The sequence below is a fragment of the Xiphias gladius genome, chromosome 11, assembly GCF_016859285.1.
Source record: "Xiphias gladius isolate SHS-SW01 ecotype Sanya breed wild chromosome 11, ASM1685928v1, whole genome shotgun sequence".
Taxonomy (NCBI): Eukaryota; Metazoa; Chordata; class Actinopteri; order Istiophoriformes; family Xiphiidae; genus Xiphias; species Xiphias gladius.
Genome location: NC_053410.1, coordinates 6,753,419 through 6,768,133, shown reverse-complemented (window position 1 = coordinate 6,768,133; position 14,715 = coordinate 6,753,419). Strand labels below are relative to the sequence as shown.

The following is a 14,715-nucleotide window of genomic DNA, read 5'->3' as shown; positions in this document are numbered from 1 at the left end:
AATGAGGTGGAAACACGTCGTAGTTGGAGGTGAACCAGCCCACCACACTGCTTTCAGGTTGTCAACTAAATGTGGGTTTTATGCCCTAACCACTCACTTTACCTCTGCTGGGTACAGTCATTAAAAGTAGCTCTGTCTCTGTCTCTGTTTTCCCACACACACACACACACACACACACACTCTGACCGAGCAGCGCTACCAGTGTGTTAATGGCAGCATGTGTTTACCAGGCATCACCGGTGTTTATAGTGATGAGAGGCTCAAAGACGAGGGGGCTGAATATTACATTATCACAGTCAGGAGATCAAACACACCTCAGGGACTCGCACAAAGGCAGCCGCACACGCATGCACAGTGTTAGGGGGCACAGAGTGTGTTTAATGAGTGCTTTTTATGAACTGATGCGGCGGTTCTCTCCGTGCTAAATTAGCCCCGCACAGAGCTTTACAGCCTCGGCCCATCACTGTGTGTGTCCATATAAATGTGTCTCTGTCGTCTATATGCGGATGTGTGTTTGAAGTTAGACCCTCACTAGTCCAGAGTCTTGTATTTGGGGGTAAAAAGTTGTTGTTATTATAAAATTTTCAGCTCCTGGAATTTTGTCCTGCAAAATGTTACTCTAATTTACTTTTGTGGGCAAAACTGATGATCAAAATACAGAATATTTTTATACTATGCAGTAGCTGCCCTATAACATTCAAAGGTACCATATTTCTCAACAGCCAACTTGGAGACATTCTTCGGAGAAATGTTATTTTGGTACATTTTTAACGTTGCTATTCGTAATTTTTAATTCAAGAAACTTTAACGTCATTTTCAGTTATTTTCAGCTTTTAATTGATAGATTTTCGTCCCAAACCATGCTGCTTTAAGATATTTGAGATTGTAATATCAAATGTGCTAAATGGATGTTTTGACATAGAAAAACAATATTTTATAAAGTCACACACAATTTGCGAGACCGTCAAGGAAATCACGTACATGTACTGGTATGTACTCCATACTAAAATATACTAAAAAATTAATTTTGCCACATTTTTTAAAACATTTGTATTTGTGTCCTTACAGTTTATCATTGAAAGTAAAAATACTACTCAAGTGGTAGCATTAAAAAGTGGCGCACAGAACTACTGCTGTCGTTCCATATTTTTTCCCATAGATAAGCTAATTATCTGTTTGCAGTCTACATTCATATACGAGGAACTTTAACATGACGTAGTTGGTAGTTCTACCATTGCGCCGACATATTTCATCCACGTAACATACCTGGATGTTGTAGCTGAGACAGGTGATACTGTGAAAGTACACCGACGTAATGACAGTCTCTGTCTGAGATTTGGTTTTTCGTGTCTTTCTCTCGCTAGTTCTCTATTGGTATTTACTGATTTCAGTGAATTAACTCGCCTCACACAGAGAGCCCTGCAGAGAGGCTCTGGAATGCAGAATTGATTTTCTCTGTGCGTTTTGGCACAATCCGACATATTTCAAATAAGCTTCTAAGCATCCCGCCCCAGAGACAGCGGCTAAAAACCGACCAAAGGAGGCACGTTCCCTCTCTAATGTTGATTAATGTGTGAATTGGGCTTTGAGATGTTATATCCAGAAAGCAGCTTTAACATTCAGGGAGTTTAAGAGTGAAAGAACAGAGTCAGCTTTTCTTGTTGGAATCCAGTAAGGTCCCGTTTCATCTTCTATCAAACGGATACTTCAGATATTAGTGAAATACCTCCGAGCCAGAGATAAAACCCTGATTCTTTTCCTTTTTTCTTTTCTTTTTTTTTTCGGTTGTTTCATTTAGATGTGTTTCGCTGTAAGCAAAGGAGGTTGACAGGATTAATGTACTGACTTAAACAAGCACTGTCACAATCTGACATTTTCTATACTGATATGAGGAATTACACATTGTAGAGTTAGAAGGATGGAAAGGGGAAAAAAGTGTGGCTCAGTATTTTATCTTGTAGCTGTTTGACTTTCCTGACAACAGGAAAGGTGCGAATGACTAGTACGGCTTTTACTGGTGGCAGCCGAAGGGATAGTTGAGGGTTGCTGCTGTTAGCGTGATGTCTTGTAGCTTCAAATTTACATTTCCATCACCCAGTGTGATTTTTACAGTGTAAGCAGGCAGAGGGAGAAAAAAGTACTTTGACAAATGTTAAAAGCTTGTTTTTGTTTTTTTTGGTTTTTTTAACAAATGTACAAGTGTTTGGCCAATCAGCCATCTCACCTATAGTTAGATAAAAATACAGACAACAAAATCGGTTTTCCAAGCAGTGATTTTTTTATTTTTTTATTTTTTTTTAGCGTCACCTACTATTAGATCCATGGAAGCAGGGAAAGTAGTCCCTGCTAGTTCAGAGCATTATATTATTTGCATTCATTTTTAATAATTTTTTTTCTTTCCACACCAATCTTCTTCCCCCACAGATAAGCCACGGCAAAATCTAACCATAGAGCTCACTCGCTAAAGGACAGAATGAAAAAAGGCCTGTGATTTACTTTTCCATTAACCTATTTAAACCTTTTCTATTTCTGGCAGCGTTTTCTTTCATGTCCTAGAAGTCCTTTCAACAACCTCCGCAGAGCAGGTGTGAATTTGTATCCAGCTTTGGTTTGTTTGTGCAGGTGTAGCCCGATCTTTAGTATTTGCAGGTGGAGACAGATATTCAGTCGTCTGACAGTGTTGTCGAGGATATGTAGGGTAGATTTTTCCTCGTTTAACAGCGAAAGTGCGTCTCTGACTCCCTCTGAAGGGGTTTTGGGCGATCACATCTTTCTCCTTGAGGTAAAAGCTGGATTCATCGGGGGCTTTAGAGGTTTCCAGAAGACCCTGCGGTACTGTCGTTTTTTTTTTTTTGATTTGGTCCAGAGGAGCCTCGGGACAGCAGGAGGCAGAGGCGAGTTCACTGCAGCCTGTGAACCTCCGTCAGTCATCTGGGGAGGGAGAAAGTGCGGCATGAGGAAGGAACAGTGCTGAGAGGGAAACCAGCTAAAAACACACACGCCCTGCAGAGGGTGATGACCCCATGTCCTAACACACACACATACGCACACACACACACACGCACACAGTATCAAACATGCACGGACACGTGCACGACACATACACACACATGTATCTGTGTGTGGATATATGTGACAGATTTTGTCCAACAGCAATGTCCTCTCCTATCATCCTCCTTTTCTTTATGTCCTTTCTCTGCTCAGTGTGTGTGTGTGTGTATATATTAATATGTGTGTTTAGTTATGCAATAGTACTAATAATTATTACCCTTGGCATGAATTAAGACTGTGCATGTGCTCTCTATATTTAGTCGATTCATTAGTATACACACGTTGCATCTCTGAAACGTACAAGCGAACTAACCTTCCGGTATTGTACACATAGTACAACAGTAAACAACATTAGTTATACATTTTAATGAGGTGCTACGAGGTAGCATCATTAACTCCGCCATTAACCAAATTAAAAAACAATGTACATTAGTATTTTGATTGTTATAGTAATATGCAAATGTGAGGGAGTAACCTTCACATTAGCAATGATCAATGATCTTTGGAAATTAATGCCATTGTTGTTTTGTTTGATTTTGTCAGTTAAATACATTATTATAATCATTTACTGCAATAAATAAAGAGGAAGATGACGGGACGAAAGATGATACTGATTAGATTGTAGTTATAGATTAGACTGGATTCTCCTCCTCATCATGTCTAGTCCTCCTTTTCCTTCCTCTTCATCCCTCCACCCTTCTTCCTGCTGCTCCTCCTCATCCTCCTCTCACTCTTCTTAACTTCCTCTTCGTCTCCCTGCCTTTCCTTCTCAGCTTTCCTCTCCTCCTCATCTAGCCGCCTTCTTCATCATCATCATCCCTTCTTCCCCTCTACTGTGCTGTAACTGGTGGCTGCTGGTGTTCATGCCAAATGCATTTTTAGGGGAGTGTAATTGCTGTCTGGATTACAGTATGTAATGTTTTTTGTTTGTTTGTTTGTTTTACCTCCCCTCTCACTTACTGTCTGTCCTCTTACTCTTCCAACTCCTTATCTACCATCTTCCCTCTCATCTATGTCCTCTCCCCCTCTCTCACTCCTTCCCATTCCATCTCTCTTTCCTCTCCTCTCCGGTCCTCCCCAAACAACAGACGAGACTAGTTAAAAGCCTATCAAGTCTTTAAAAGTTCCACCTGTCCTTTCTCCTCCTGCTCTTCTCCTATGGGACCCTCCAAAAGTGTGACAGTGTGACAGCTCCTCCTTCCTCCTCCGCCTCGACCTCCTCCTCCTCGTCCTTGCATTGTCTCCTGCTTTGCTGTTTATACCCTATCAAAGAGTGTCTTCTCCTGTCTCTTCCGTGCCTTCTGTCGTCTTCCATCTGCTCATCTCCTCCTTGAAACGGCGCAGAAGTTTCTTAACTCGGCTCCTCCTCTTGCCTTTATACGTTGCCAGGGTGCAAAGATACCTCCCCTCCCCTCTTACTCTTCCCTCCTCTTCCTCTACCTCGTCTGATGGAACCTCAATCCATCAAACGTGACAGAATGCAAAAATCCTCTCCCCTTCCCTCCCTCCCTCGTCTCATCTCCTCTCCTCTCCATTGATTTTTCTGTCTTTTCCATCCTCTTTACCCTTTTCCCTCAACCTATGGAGCCTCTCCCCCTGTCCCTCTTCCTCCCCCCTCCTATCCCTGTCATCTTCCATCAACTCTGTGGAACTAGGGACTCTTTCAAAGCGCGGCAAAGGTGTGAAAACCCATATACACACTGCACACATATGCTACCTCCTGTCAACACATATTGACCCATCTTTCATCAGGACAAAGAAACACTTGCTAAACCAAAAGAAAAAAAGAACTCACCTATTTAATCACTGTGTTCATGTGCAAACTTCAACTTTTAACTACAATATTTAAGTTAGACAATTTAACTCAATTTTAAAAGTTTTACCTTTAGGTTTGTCCACTGTCCCATTGTTTGTAAACTGTCACAACCTAAAATTCCCTGTCTGTTAATTTACTGTAAATGTGTACATCGCACCCAATTGGAATTTCTAGTTTATACTAAGGCCTGATTCCTACGAGCCAGATAATGCTAGAAAACAGCTAGTCCATATGACATGTTGTCCGACTGCAATGGAAAGCGAAGATGTTGTAGCTGCGCCGGACGGACACACTCGAAGGCTGGATGAAGAGCCAAATGTCATAATGGTTTCAGTATGGGGGTAATGACGTATGTTCAGCGAATGGCTGTAGTCGACGCCTCTCATCTCCTGCTCCGTGCTTTACTCCGTTTAAGATCATGGGACTCATTTCAGACCCGCCTGAAACGACACATAAGAGGCGTCCATCATTCAACCGTCTTCGAACTGGGGGAAGGAGAGAATTTTAACTGAGAATCTAAGTTATCAGATTTCATTCACTTTTCTTGAAGCTGGCCATGAAAGACTGGCTTGTTTTGTTGGCATAACTTCATTTTTTTTTTTATTTAAGTGCTGATCATTTATATTTTTAAGACTTAAAAACTTATAATCGATATTTATTGCAGAGAATAGAATAATGTTTTTACAGTGCATGTATTATCTAATCCCAAATTCAGACAGGAGAAACATAAACAAGGAGGAAATGAGTAAAAGAGCAGCGTCAGTTAGGTTTTTCCAAATGATTTAGCGATTCGACGTCAAGATTTACACCTATCAGGATGAGGACCTGCAAATTTGGATGGTCTAGGAATAGTCTAGAGAACTAAGTATAATACATAATAATACTCCTTTCATTGGGGTGGCAGGCAAAGTACATTATGAAAAGTGCTCTTAATTTGAAAATAATAATAATAAAAAGTGACTCTGCTAATGGGAGAGAGATGCTACCAATTATCTCCACATGAACTCATTTGTTCACAATGTAAATCCCAAGCACTAATTGGACAGCTAGGTTGTCAAGGTTGCTAACTGAGTAAGTAATGTGCTTTTGTCTGTTTGCTCTGGCAGTTCACTGGAGCTCATTTGAATTGAGACTAAATCGGGGAAGAGGGAAAGAAGGAATTAGTGTAAGAGACAGAGAAAGAGGAATAAGAATCAGAGGTTTTAACACGGAGAAGCAGAGACAAAGATGATGAAATGATAGTAGACCAAAGGAGAAAATAAAGATTAAGAAAGCGGGACATTTCGGGATAGTCCAGAGGTAGATCATATAATCCGTGTAATTGTGTCCACTGATGTAAAGATACACACAGTTTTTGTGAGTAAACGTAGGAAAAAAAGGGCCCGACTTGGAAAAAAAATGTAATCACCCTTTGATGCTGAAATCCCGGTGAATTGAGACACTTCTGTGAGCGCTGAGGCTGTAAAGCACATACAGTTGTATTTAATTGAACTCAGCTGCAAAGGAGCAGGGAGAAGGAGACCAGAGGGGGGAAAAAAAAATCAAAGTGATAAATGGTAGAGACAGCGGCTATGACAGGAAGCAGCATCTTGTCCTACAATGTTCAACCTCTGTCAGGTCCATTTACACACACACAGACGCAAACACGCGCACACAGGGAGTGTGTCTAACAAGGATACTGCCAAGTAATGTTCATCCCACATGAGGTTTAGTGTAGGCCGTTAATTGGGTTCATTAAATCCCGATTACATAGTGTGTAATGGTGTGTGTTTGTGCGTTTGTGTGCATCAAATTCACTGTTAATTCAAGTTAGCTAAAAGTCAACCTTAAAGGGTGCGTGAGATCTAGTTCTGACGAGCCAGTCTAAGTGAAAACGTTGTCTTTCAGCTGGTTTTCACCTGCAAACCACTGAAAACAACGTCACACATTTGAAGAATTTTAAAGTTTCATAATTACAAACTGTGTACAATATGTAAAACAAACAACAGGTACATCATACAGACTCTGAAATAGCTTTTAAATTGTGATTAGAATATTGTCATTAATGTGATTACTTTTTGTCTAAACTCTCAGCTGACCAACGAATCTTCAAATGCCATATTAACCCATCATGCTGTCACCTGCTGCTGCACCAATGCGAACCATCACAGGACATTCAAATAGTTATTTTGATCGACCATCACGGACAGAAAACATCAATCGATAGCAACACAGGCACAGGACAGCAGCCGCTTGAATGCAGTGGGCATGCGGTAGCAGAGAAATGCTGGTTTGACACCAAAGCCTGAGGAAAATAAATTGAAGAGGACAACGGGTATCAACCCTGAAATATTTACTGTGTTCTCATGGAGAGAACAGAACTCGGACGTCTCACTAGGCGAAGCAGCGCTACGTGATGGACACTTTCGACTGTACAATTTTATTTCATAACACGAGCAGAGCAATAATTCCAAACGAAACCAGAGCAGACCGAAGTAAACTGGACTGTTTTAACCGTTAATTGCTCAGCGTGAATACGAACAAAGAATGATTATTGAGCAACTGCGCACATCCCTACTCTCCAGCAGCGAGAGATGAATGAAATGATGGTCAAACTGCTTCAAGCCTGTTGCTTATTTGAAGTGGTGGTCTTAAAAGTTGAATGGGGAATGCTGATTTTTTGTGCATGTAACAGTGTAAACATGGTGTGCAGGCTACCCCAGAATGTATTTTTTACTGAAATATATATGAATAAGAGATTAAAGACCCACAGAAATCCCAGTTAGAAATTCTTTTTTGCAGTCAGAAGGATTTTTAAATGTATTATTAATATTTCAATAATATTTAAAGGAAGAAAAAGGGTTTTGGAGGAAATATAAGAAATGCACCATTTTTGAGGAGCGCGGGTGTCTGTGTTTGATTTACAGCAGCTCGCTGCCCAGCAGGGGAACAGAGACAGCAATCAAACTTGCGCTGTAGTTTACAAGCCATGGGCAGACAGTGCGTTGCTAGCATAGGTGGAAGTGTGAGGACCGCACCAGCATCTAAACAGGTAAAAATGACACTTGCGGGTAACTTTTAAAGCCGTTTAAAGGAGAATGTTTGTTAGGAAAAGAGGAGACGTGTCGTAAATTAGATTAAAAAGGAAAGTTATGCAGCAGGTTGCTGCCTGCCGTTAGTCAGTGTGACCATCTGCCAATGATAGAACAGTGACGTTAGGTTCAGTTTGATTGGATTTGATCAGTTGTATGGAAAAATGTTGTCCATGTATGTAGCCAGAGAAAAAACAGCTTTCTGACTGGTCGATGCAAAGAAAAGGGGTACAATTATGAAACTAAAAAAAAATGAAAGATAAATTTCTCTCCTTCGGGTACAAACATTTTCCCAAAGGTGCTATTTAATTCCAGCTGGACCTCAAGTATTGAGTCATCTGAACTCCAACGAGGTCGCAACTGAGCACATTGCAGCGGGCTCTGTTTTGTTTGTGCGCGGGAGGCCCTGGTTGCTCCTCTTCATCAGCCTTCAGCTGTCGCGCTGCACGGTCAGCCAGGGAGCCGCAACGCTAAACAGAGCTGAGCTTCATGTTTATGATGGAGTCGGTTCTTATGACAGTGGTCCCGGCAGAAACTTGCATGCGTGGGTGACTGACTGACGAGGGGAGCGAATGACCAGTGAGCTGGTGCAGACCCACAATGCACTGCACTATAATGGGAGGCAGTAGCATGGATAACCATTACCCCATGCAAAATTGATTTTGGCCTTTCTCTCTCTCTGTAGTTCTCTCCCTTTGATCCCGGCTGTCGGTTCAGGCTCTACAGTGAATCTCAATTACTGACACACACCATAAAGAAAAAGGGGAAAAGAAGAGGAGGGAAAAGAGGGGGGGGGGTCTTATGTGAGGGAGCGAGACAGTGAGATAATGAGGTGACTGAGGAACTGGAAGTATAATTTAATTTAGTAATGCTACGATTATTATTGAACAGTGTAAACCTAATTAAATAAGGTGAAACCACAGACACATCCAGGTTTTAATTCCAACCAGAGGTGGAGGCTAGAGGTGCAAAAAAATCACATCGCTGATTTGAATCGGTTCATTTGAAAGATTCGCTGTCCTTTAACCACTGAGCGACGGACTGTGTCAGCAGGATGAGGGAGAAAGGGCCAGTGTTTCAGTCAGTGACAATGATGATCCAGTACAGTCAGTTCAGTTTAAAGACTCATTGTTGAAGAATACTTCATACGTGTGCTAAACACCCCCTAGTGTGTCTTCGAAAATGAAGGGGAAAAAAATGACCCAAACCCTTGTATCTTAAAATGCTCGTGGTTTGTTTTTTATTGTATTTAATAAAGAAGTACAGGTTTAGTTTTCAGCACTGTACCAGAGTTTTATTTAAAAAAACTACAGCGACCAGATGGGGTGCTGTCACTGCACATTAAAATTTAAAAAATCCCACACTGCTGAGTCCATCATACTTGACACAAATTGACAATTACTGTCCCAGCATGGCTGATGTGTGGCTCCACATTTTTAACACAAGTGTCTCTGGTTCCAGTGGTCTGATTTAGTTTAAACTTAATGAGATGACGCACATTATTTGGAGTGTCGCAGGGAGCTCCAGCATCTTTTGTTGGTCACTGCAAAAAAAATTTTATCAGTATTATTTTTTTTTTTTTTTGCTATACTGTTCAATTAAAGTTTCAGCCTTTAACATTTCACATGCACTGACACTACTCAACAGCTTCGTCCAAGATGGCAAACCTTGAAGGTTTGGTTTGCCGGCGTATCCGTCCAGTTAATCCCCAGCACCTTCAGCATCACCCAAAACTGACTGGCCCGCTGCTCTCCTGTTTCTGACGCTGCTATCTGTTGTTGTGTCTTCAGAGGAACAGCAAAAGGAAGAGGAGGAGGAAGAGGAGGCGCTGACGGGAAAAGATGAAGAGGAGCGCCGCATCGCCGAGATGGGCCGCCCCATGCTGGGCGACCACGTCAAACTGGAGGTCATCATAGAGGAATCATATGAGTTCAAGGTAAGGCAAGGAGAGTGTTTGTGTACTTGCGGGTCGCATGGTAAGATGAATGAAAGTTATGGGTCAGATTAGAGGCTAGTCATTCTGGCAGAGATGGCAGGAGCACATCTTTTAATGTTCAGTCTAACTCGTACTTTGCCTGAGCACAGGTATGTGTGTGTACGTCTAATGGCATTTATGTTTCCAAAAATCTCAGTATTTTAGTGCAAATCTTGGTGGAGAGAAAAAAATATAAAGGCAAAAGTGCACTGGCTCCAGTTTCTTTTTTAATATAGATAATCCTGGATGGAGGCACATTTCCGAAACTGTGACGCTCTCTGCACTGTTGTTATATTAACCGCCACCGAGTCGTTTGACCTCACACATGACTCTGAAATGTGACCAATGTTGTGATGGTGGACGGGCCGGTCCAGCCTGTCTGCCTCCCTATCAAAAATAATCCACAAAATAACCACTGGTCTCACACACGACCTTGAACAGTGGGAGTATTTCACTACTCAGAGGTTATCAGTTTCAAGACGGTCGACGCACATCATTAATCACTAGTGGGAAATGCAAACACTGAAGCATCACAAAGATACAGCACGCATCAAGGATATTCTACAACGGACAAACAGCAAAACTGGCTTTAAATTGCGTATGTTACTGATGAATCAAAAGTGACATGGCACAAACAACACAAAATCACCTCCCTCATGTATTGTACTTCCTTGCTCTCCCTCTCCCATGCATACTATGTAGACAAGGGTAGATGTAATTACCATCCATGTCTCATTTTAAAAGGGTGTGTGTGTGTGTGTGTGTGTGCTGCTCCACCTACGTGCTCACTCTAGCAAGACAGTTAACAACGTCCAGTAATAGCTTGCCACTTGATAAACTTTATCAAGTGGTTTTGTACATTGAAGTGTGTGTGTGCGTGTGTGCGTGCGTGCGTGCGTGCGTGCGTGCGTGTGTGTGTGTGTGTGTGTGTGCAGAACTGCATTCCATAGTTATCTGACGTACTGCCCATTAGGAGAAAAAAAAGAAACATTTCTTTACTAGGAAGTGTGCTTGGAGGTTGAAAGTTTCCTCTCGAAGTGTAGTTCATTCAAACAATGGAACCACTTGTACACTGGAAAGTCTCAGTGTAGTACGAGAAAACAGAAAACACAATCAAGGACAAACAGACAACTGATGAGCGCTGGGTCAGTAATGATTGTGTTTTAGAGACAGCCAATCGTGCTCTTATTGAAAGCAAGTCTGAGGTCTTTTTCAAGGTCTCATCATAATCTGACACCTCAGCGATGGTATAGGCGGTTGTCAGTGGCGACGAATGATGACAAAATGGAACAATCCATACATAGCGCTGGTACGTGAAAGAAAAATATTCCTCAACAGTGTGTTAGTGTGTGGAGTTTTCCGTGCAGATTTAACGTGTGTTCAGACTGAACGCAAAACACATTTTTTTTGCCTTGGATTATTCGCTCCAATTTTATGGCTGGGCCTGTTTATTCGCCCTGAAGACCCAATGCACAGACTGTAGAGACAGTAGCTGGAGCTAAATGTCAAAATACGGACTGACCGTGCGTGAAGTGTGCCTGTGTGTTTTTGTGACTACTCAGTCTCTGACTTAGCTCAAATGAACTCCGGTTCATTCGCTTGTTTTCCTCCAGATTCTCTCCTTTTTTTTGAAGTCGATTTGTAAAGTCTCTGCAAAAATGCAGATTTTTCGCTCAGGTTAAAACATTTTTCAACTCACACAGTCGCGTCTTTTCGGCTCAGTTCACGGCGCCAAGGGCAAATTCAAATCAATCGCTCAGTCAAATTGACTTTCAATGCAATTGCACTTCCTCTAAAATCCACTTCACATTTGGTCTAAATACACCTTTAGTCCAGAAGCTCTAGTCAAACGTAGACACACATAGTGAGGAGTGAATCAGGAGTCACTACCTCTCTCAGTCTCCAGAGAAATCTTGTACTATGAGCAGTAGAGAGAGTAGACAGAGAGGGATAGAAGCAGATTTCCTTCTGACTGTGAAGAGACATTTTTGACAACTGTACAAGAGTCTTAGAATGATGTTACTGATCCTCGAGTATTTTTGTCTACATGTAACCCCTGATCCTGACAGACACAAGTGAGAAAGAGCACTATGACGTTTTTTGGAGGTTTAATGGAAAAAGATTTTACAATCTTTGCTAAAGGTAGCACAAAACCCTAAATTGCTGCCATTATTATTCAATGAACGTATTTGAATTTGTTATATTATACATATATATATATATATATATATATATATATATATATATATATATATATATATATATATATGTATATATGTGTATATATATATATATATATATATGTATATATATATGTATATGTGTGTATACATGTATACATATGTGTGTATATGTGTGTATACATGTATACATATGTGTGTGTGTATATATATATATATATATATAGTGTACATACTTATCTTCTTTATCTTTCATCATCATCCATATGTTTTAAAAAAATGTTTGTTTGGAGAGAAAAGATTTGTCAATGTCAATCATTTGAGTGAGAAAGAGAGATAGTCAGGATGGGGAGAGAGAAAAAAAGTGCAGCTATAAACTGGAGTTTATACACATGCCCACGCCAGTCCATCTGAGTCTAAAGTAATGAACTGAGGGAGGAAAGAGAGAAGGAAGCAAAGGAGGTACAAATAACGGCGTAACAGAGAATGAGAACGATGGTATTACAAAAATCTAGCAGAGTACGCTTAAATAAACACTCCGCATAGAACAGGCAGAGTAAAGCTAGCTGTGTGTTGTCCACAGAGGCAGCGAGGCCCTCTTTACATCTCTAAGCTCCATTCAGCACAATTAGCATCCCAGTTTCCCTCTGAAGTGGAGAGAAAAGAAGAGCGCAATCCACACCGCTCTGCTAATTAGAATGTGATGTGTGTTTGTGTGTGTGTGTGTGTGTGTGTGTCTGAGTGTTTGAGCGTGTTATCTCAATCTGTTTCTTTCTTTTGAAGAAAACAACAATGACATATAAATACTACGAATGAGGGAGACAAAGGAAGAAGGGAGGAAGGAAGAAAAAAATGGAGGAATGACAGAGGGAGTTTGGGAAGAAGTATGGAAAGGGAGAAGGGGAGGTGAAGGGGAGTGTGCAGACTTAAAGAAATCTAGAGTAGATAGGCGAAATTGTCTTGCATATATATTGTTAAATCCTTCTGCAAAGACCTATATAAAGATATATGAAAAGTCAAATCATGTTAAATTAATGTGTTGTTAAGTTCGACGCCTCCCTCCCCCGCAAGCCCGTCATTACATACTCATACTGTGCAGCCAAACATTCAAACCCACAGAACTTTATTTTCAGCTCTACTGGAGATGGTAGGCTTTCTAAATATACCAAATATGTGCGGCTGAAATTTGGAAAATGCATATAAAGTTATGCAAAATATATCTAGACTGTTTGTATTTGATGGAATGGTACAGCCATTAAAAAAAAAACAAAAAAAACATGGTGTCTTGGGTTTGAATATTTCACTCAGTGTTAACATCAAATGCTGTAGCTTCAACGATGAGATGGACCAAGCTGGTATATGCTGCATGTGAGTGTGGAATTAGATGATTTTTTTTTTCACCCTTAATGTTACATAAGGGGGAAGACTGTATGTGAAGGGATTTTTTCTTATTTTTAGTATCTATCAAAGGATTTGGAACACAACCACAACAACAGGGTAAAAATAAGCATATGCCTTTGTGTCTGGTTATATAAGTAGTGTTAGTTTTCCTCAAAATTAGGACCACATCTCTCCCGAAGACTTCAAAACATTTGCATTTGCTCTGGAAGGACAGTGCCAGTTTCCTGTTTTATGCCATAAATATATGCAATCCGACAGATTTGTCACGCCACACCAATGGCAAGTGGCTAATTCCCACAAATGAATGAATGTATGATATAACATGGCATCTCGGATGTTCAGTGAACAGGCTGGTGTCTTCTGTCTAACTATTATCATCCATTTTGTCCTTTGGCAGAATACAGTGGACAAGCTGATTAAGAAGACCAACCTGGCTCTGCTGGTTGGAACCAACAGCTGGAGAGACCAGTTCATAGAAGCCATCACTGTGAGCGCAGGTAAGGCCATCGGACAGATGTGTGTGCGTGCGTGTGTGTGTGTTCGTGTGTGTGCGCGTGTGTGTGTGTGTGTGTTTATCAGTTTAATAGTTAAAGCAATCAGCTCTGAATTTAACTGGAATCATCTGAGGTGGTTTGAAGAAGCAGATGTGTGTGTGTGTGTGTGTGAGGGTGTTGGGCATATAAATTCTTTCTAGTATGAACAGCTGCAGTTTTATAGTCTGTTGAGTTCTATGTGGTCCTAATGATCAATATAGCTAAAAATCTCGGTAATCTTATGTTGAATATGTGTGTGTGTGTGCGTGCGGGTGGGCGAGTGTGTGTGTGTGTGTGTGTGTGTGTGTGTGTGTGTGATTGTGGTTTTTAATGGTTACTGGAAAGTATACTGGCTTGGTTTGATGGTTTGGGCAGACAAACAGTGACCAGATGGGAGATGATTGTGGGAGCGACTGTGTGTGTTTCAGCCCCCGCAAAGACAAGGATGTGTGTGTGTATGTGTGTTAATGTGGGATAGACAGGGCTAGAGAAAGACGGGAATATTTAACACCCATGTCTCGTCACTGTCAAGATCTTTTATAAGATGGTGTTAATGTCCCATAAAGAGGGAGAAGGAGAGTATACATGTTAGGAGCGAGAGGTAAGGAAACTTGGAGTGAGAGAGAGACCATGTATTATGCAAACAGAGACTGACGGAGAAAGAGAGAGAGCATGCACGCGGTGTGAA

At 41.1% G+C, this 14,715-nt stretch overlaps 1 protein-coding gene across 3 annotated transcripts in view; it reads left to right on the top strand.

The window, feature by feature from the left end:
- slc8a1b (solute carrier family 8 member 1b) overlaps nucleotides 1-14,715 on the top strand; it is a 139,884-nt gene that overhangs the window by 107,122 nt on the left and 18,047 nt on the right. For all 3 annotated transcript variants that reach the window (XM_040139280.1, XM_040139279.1, XM_040139281.1), the window contains 2 exons: nucleotides 9,729-9,874; nucleotides 13,892-13,991. In XM_040139280.1, the coding sequence (XP_039995214.1) occupies nucleotides 9,729-9,874; nucleotides 13,892-13,991 (246 nt within the window). The remainder of the gene's footprint in view (nucleotides 1-9,728; nucleotides 9,875-13,891; nucleotides 13,992-14,715) is intronic.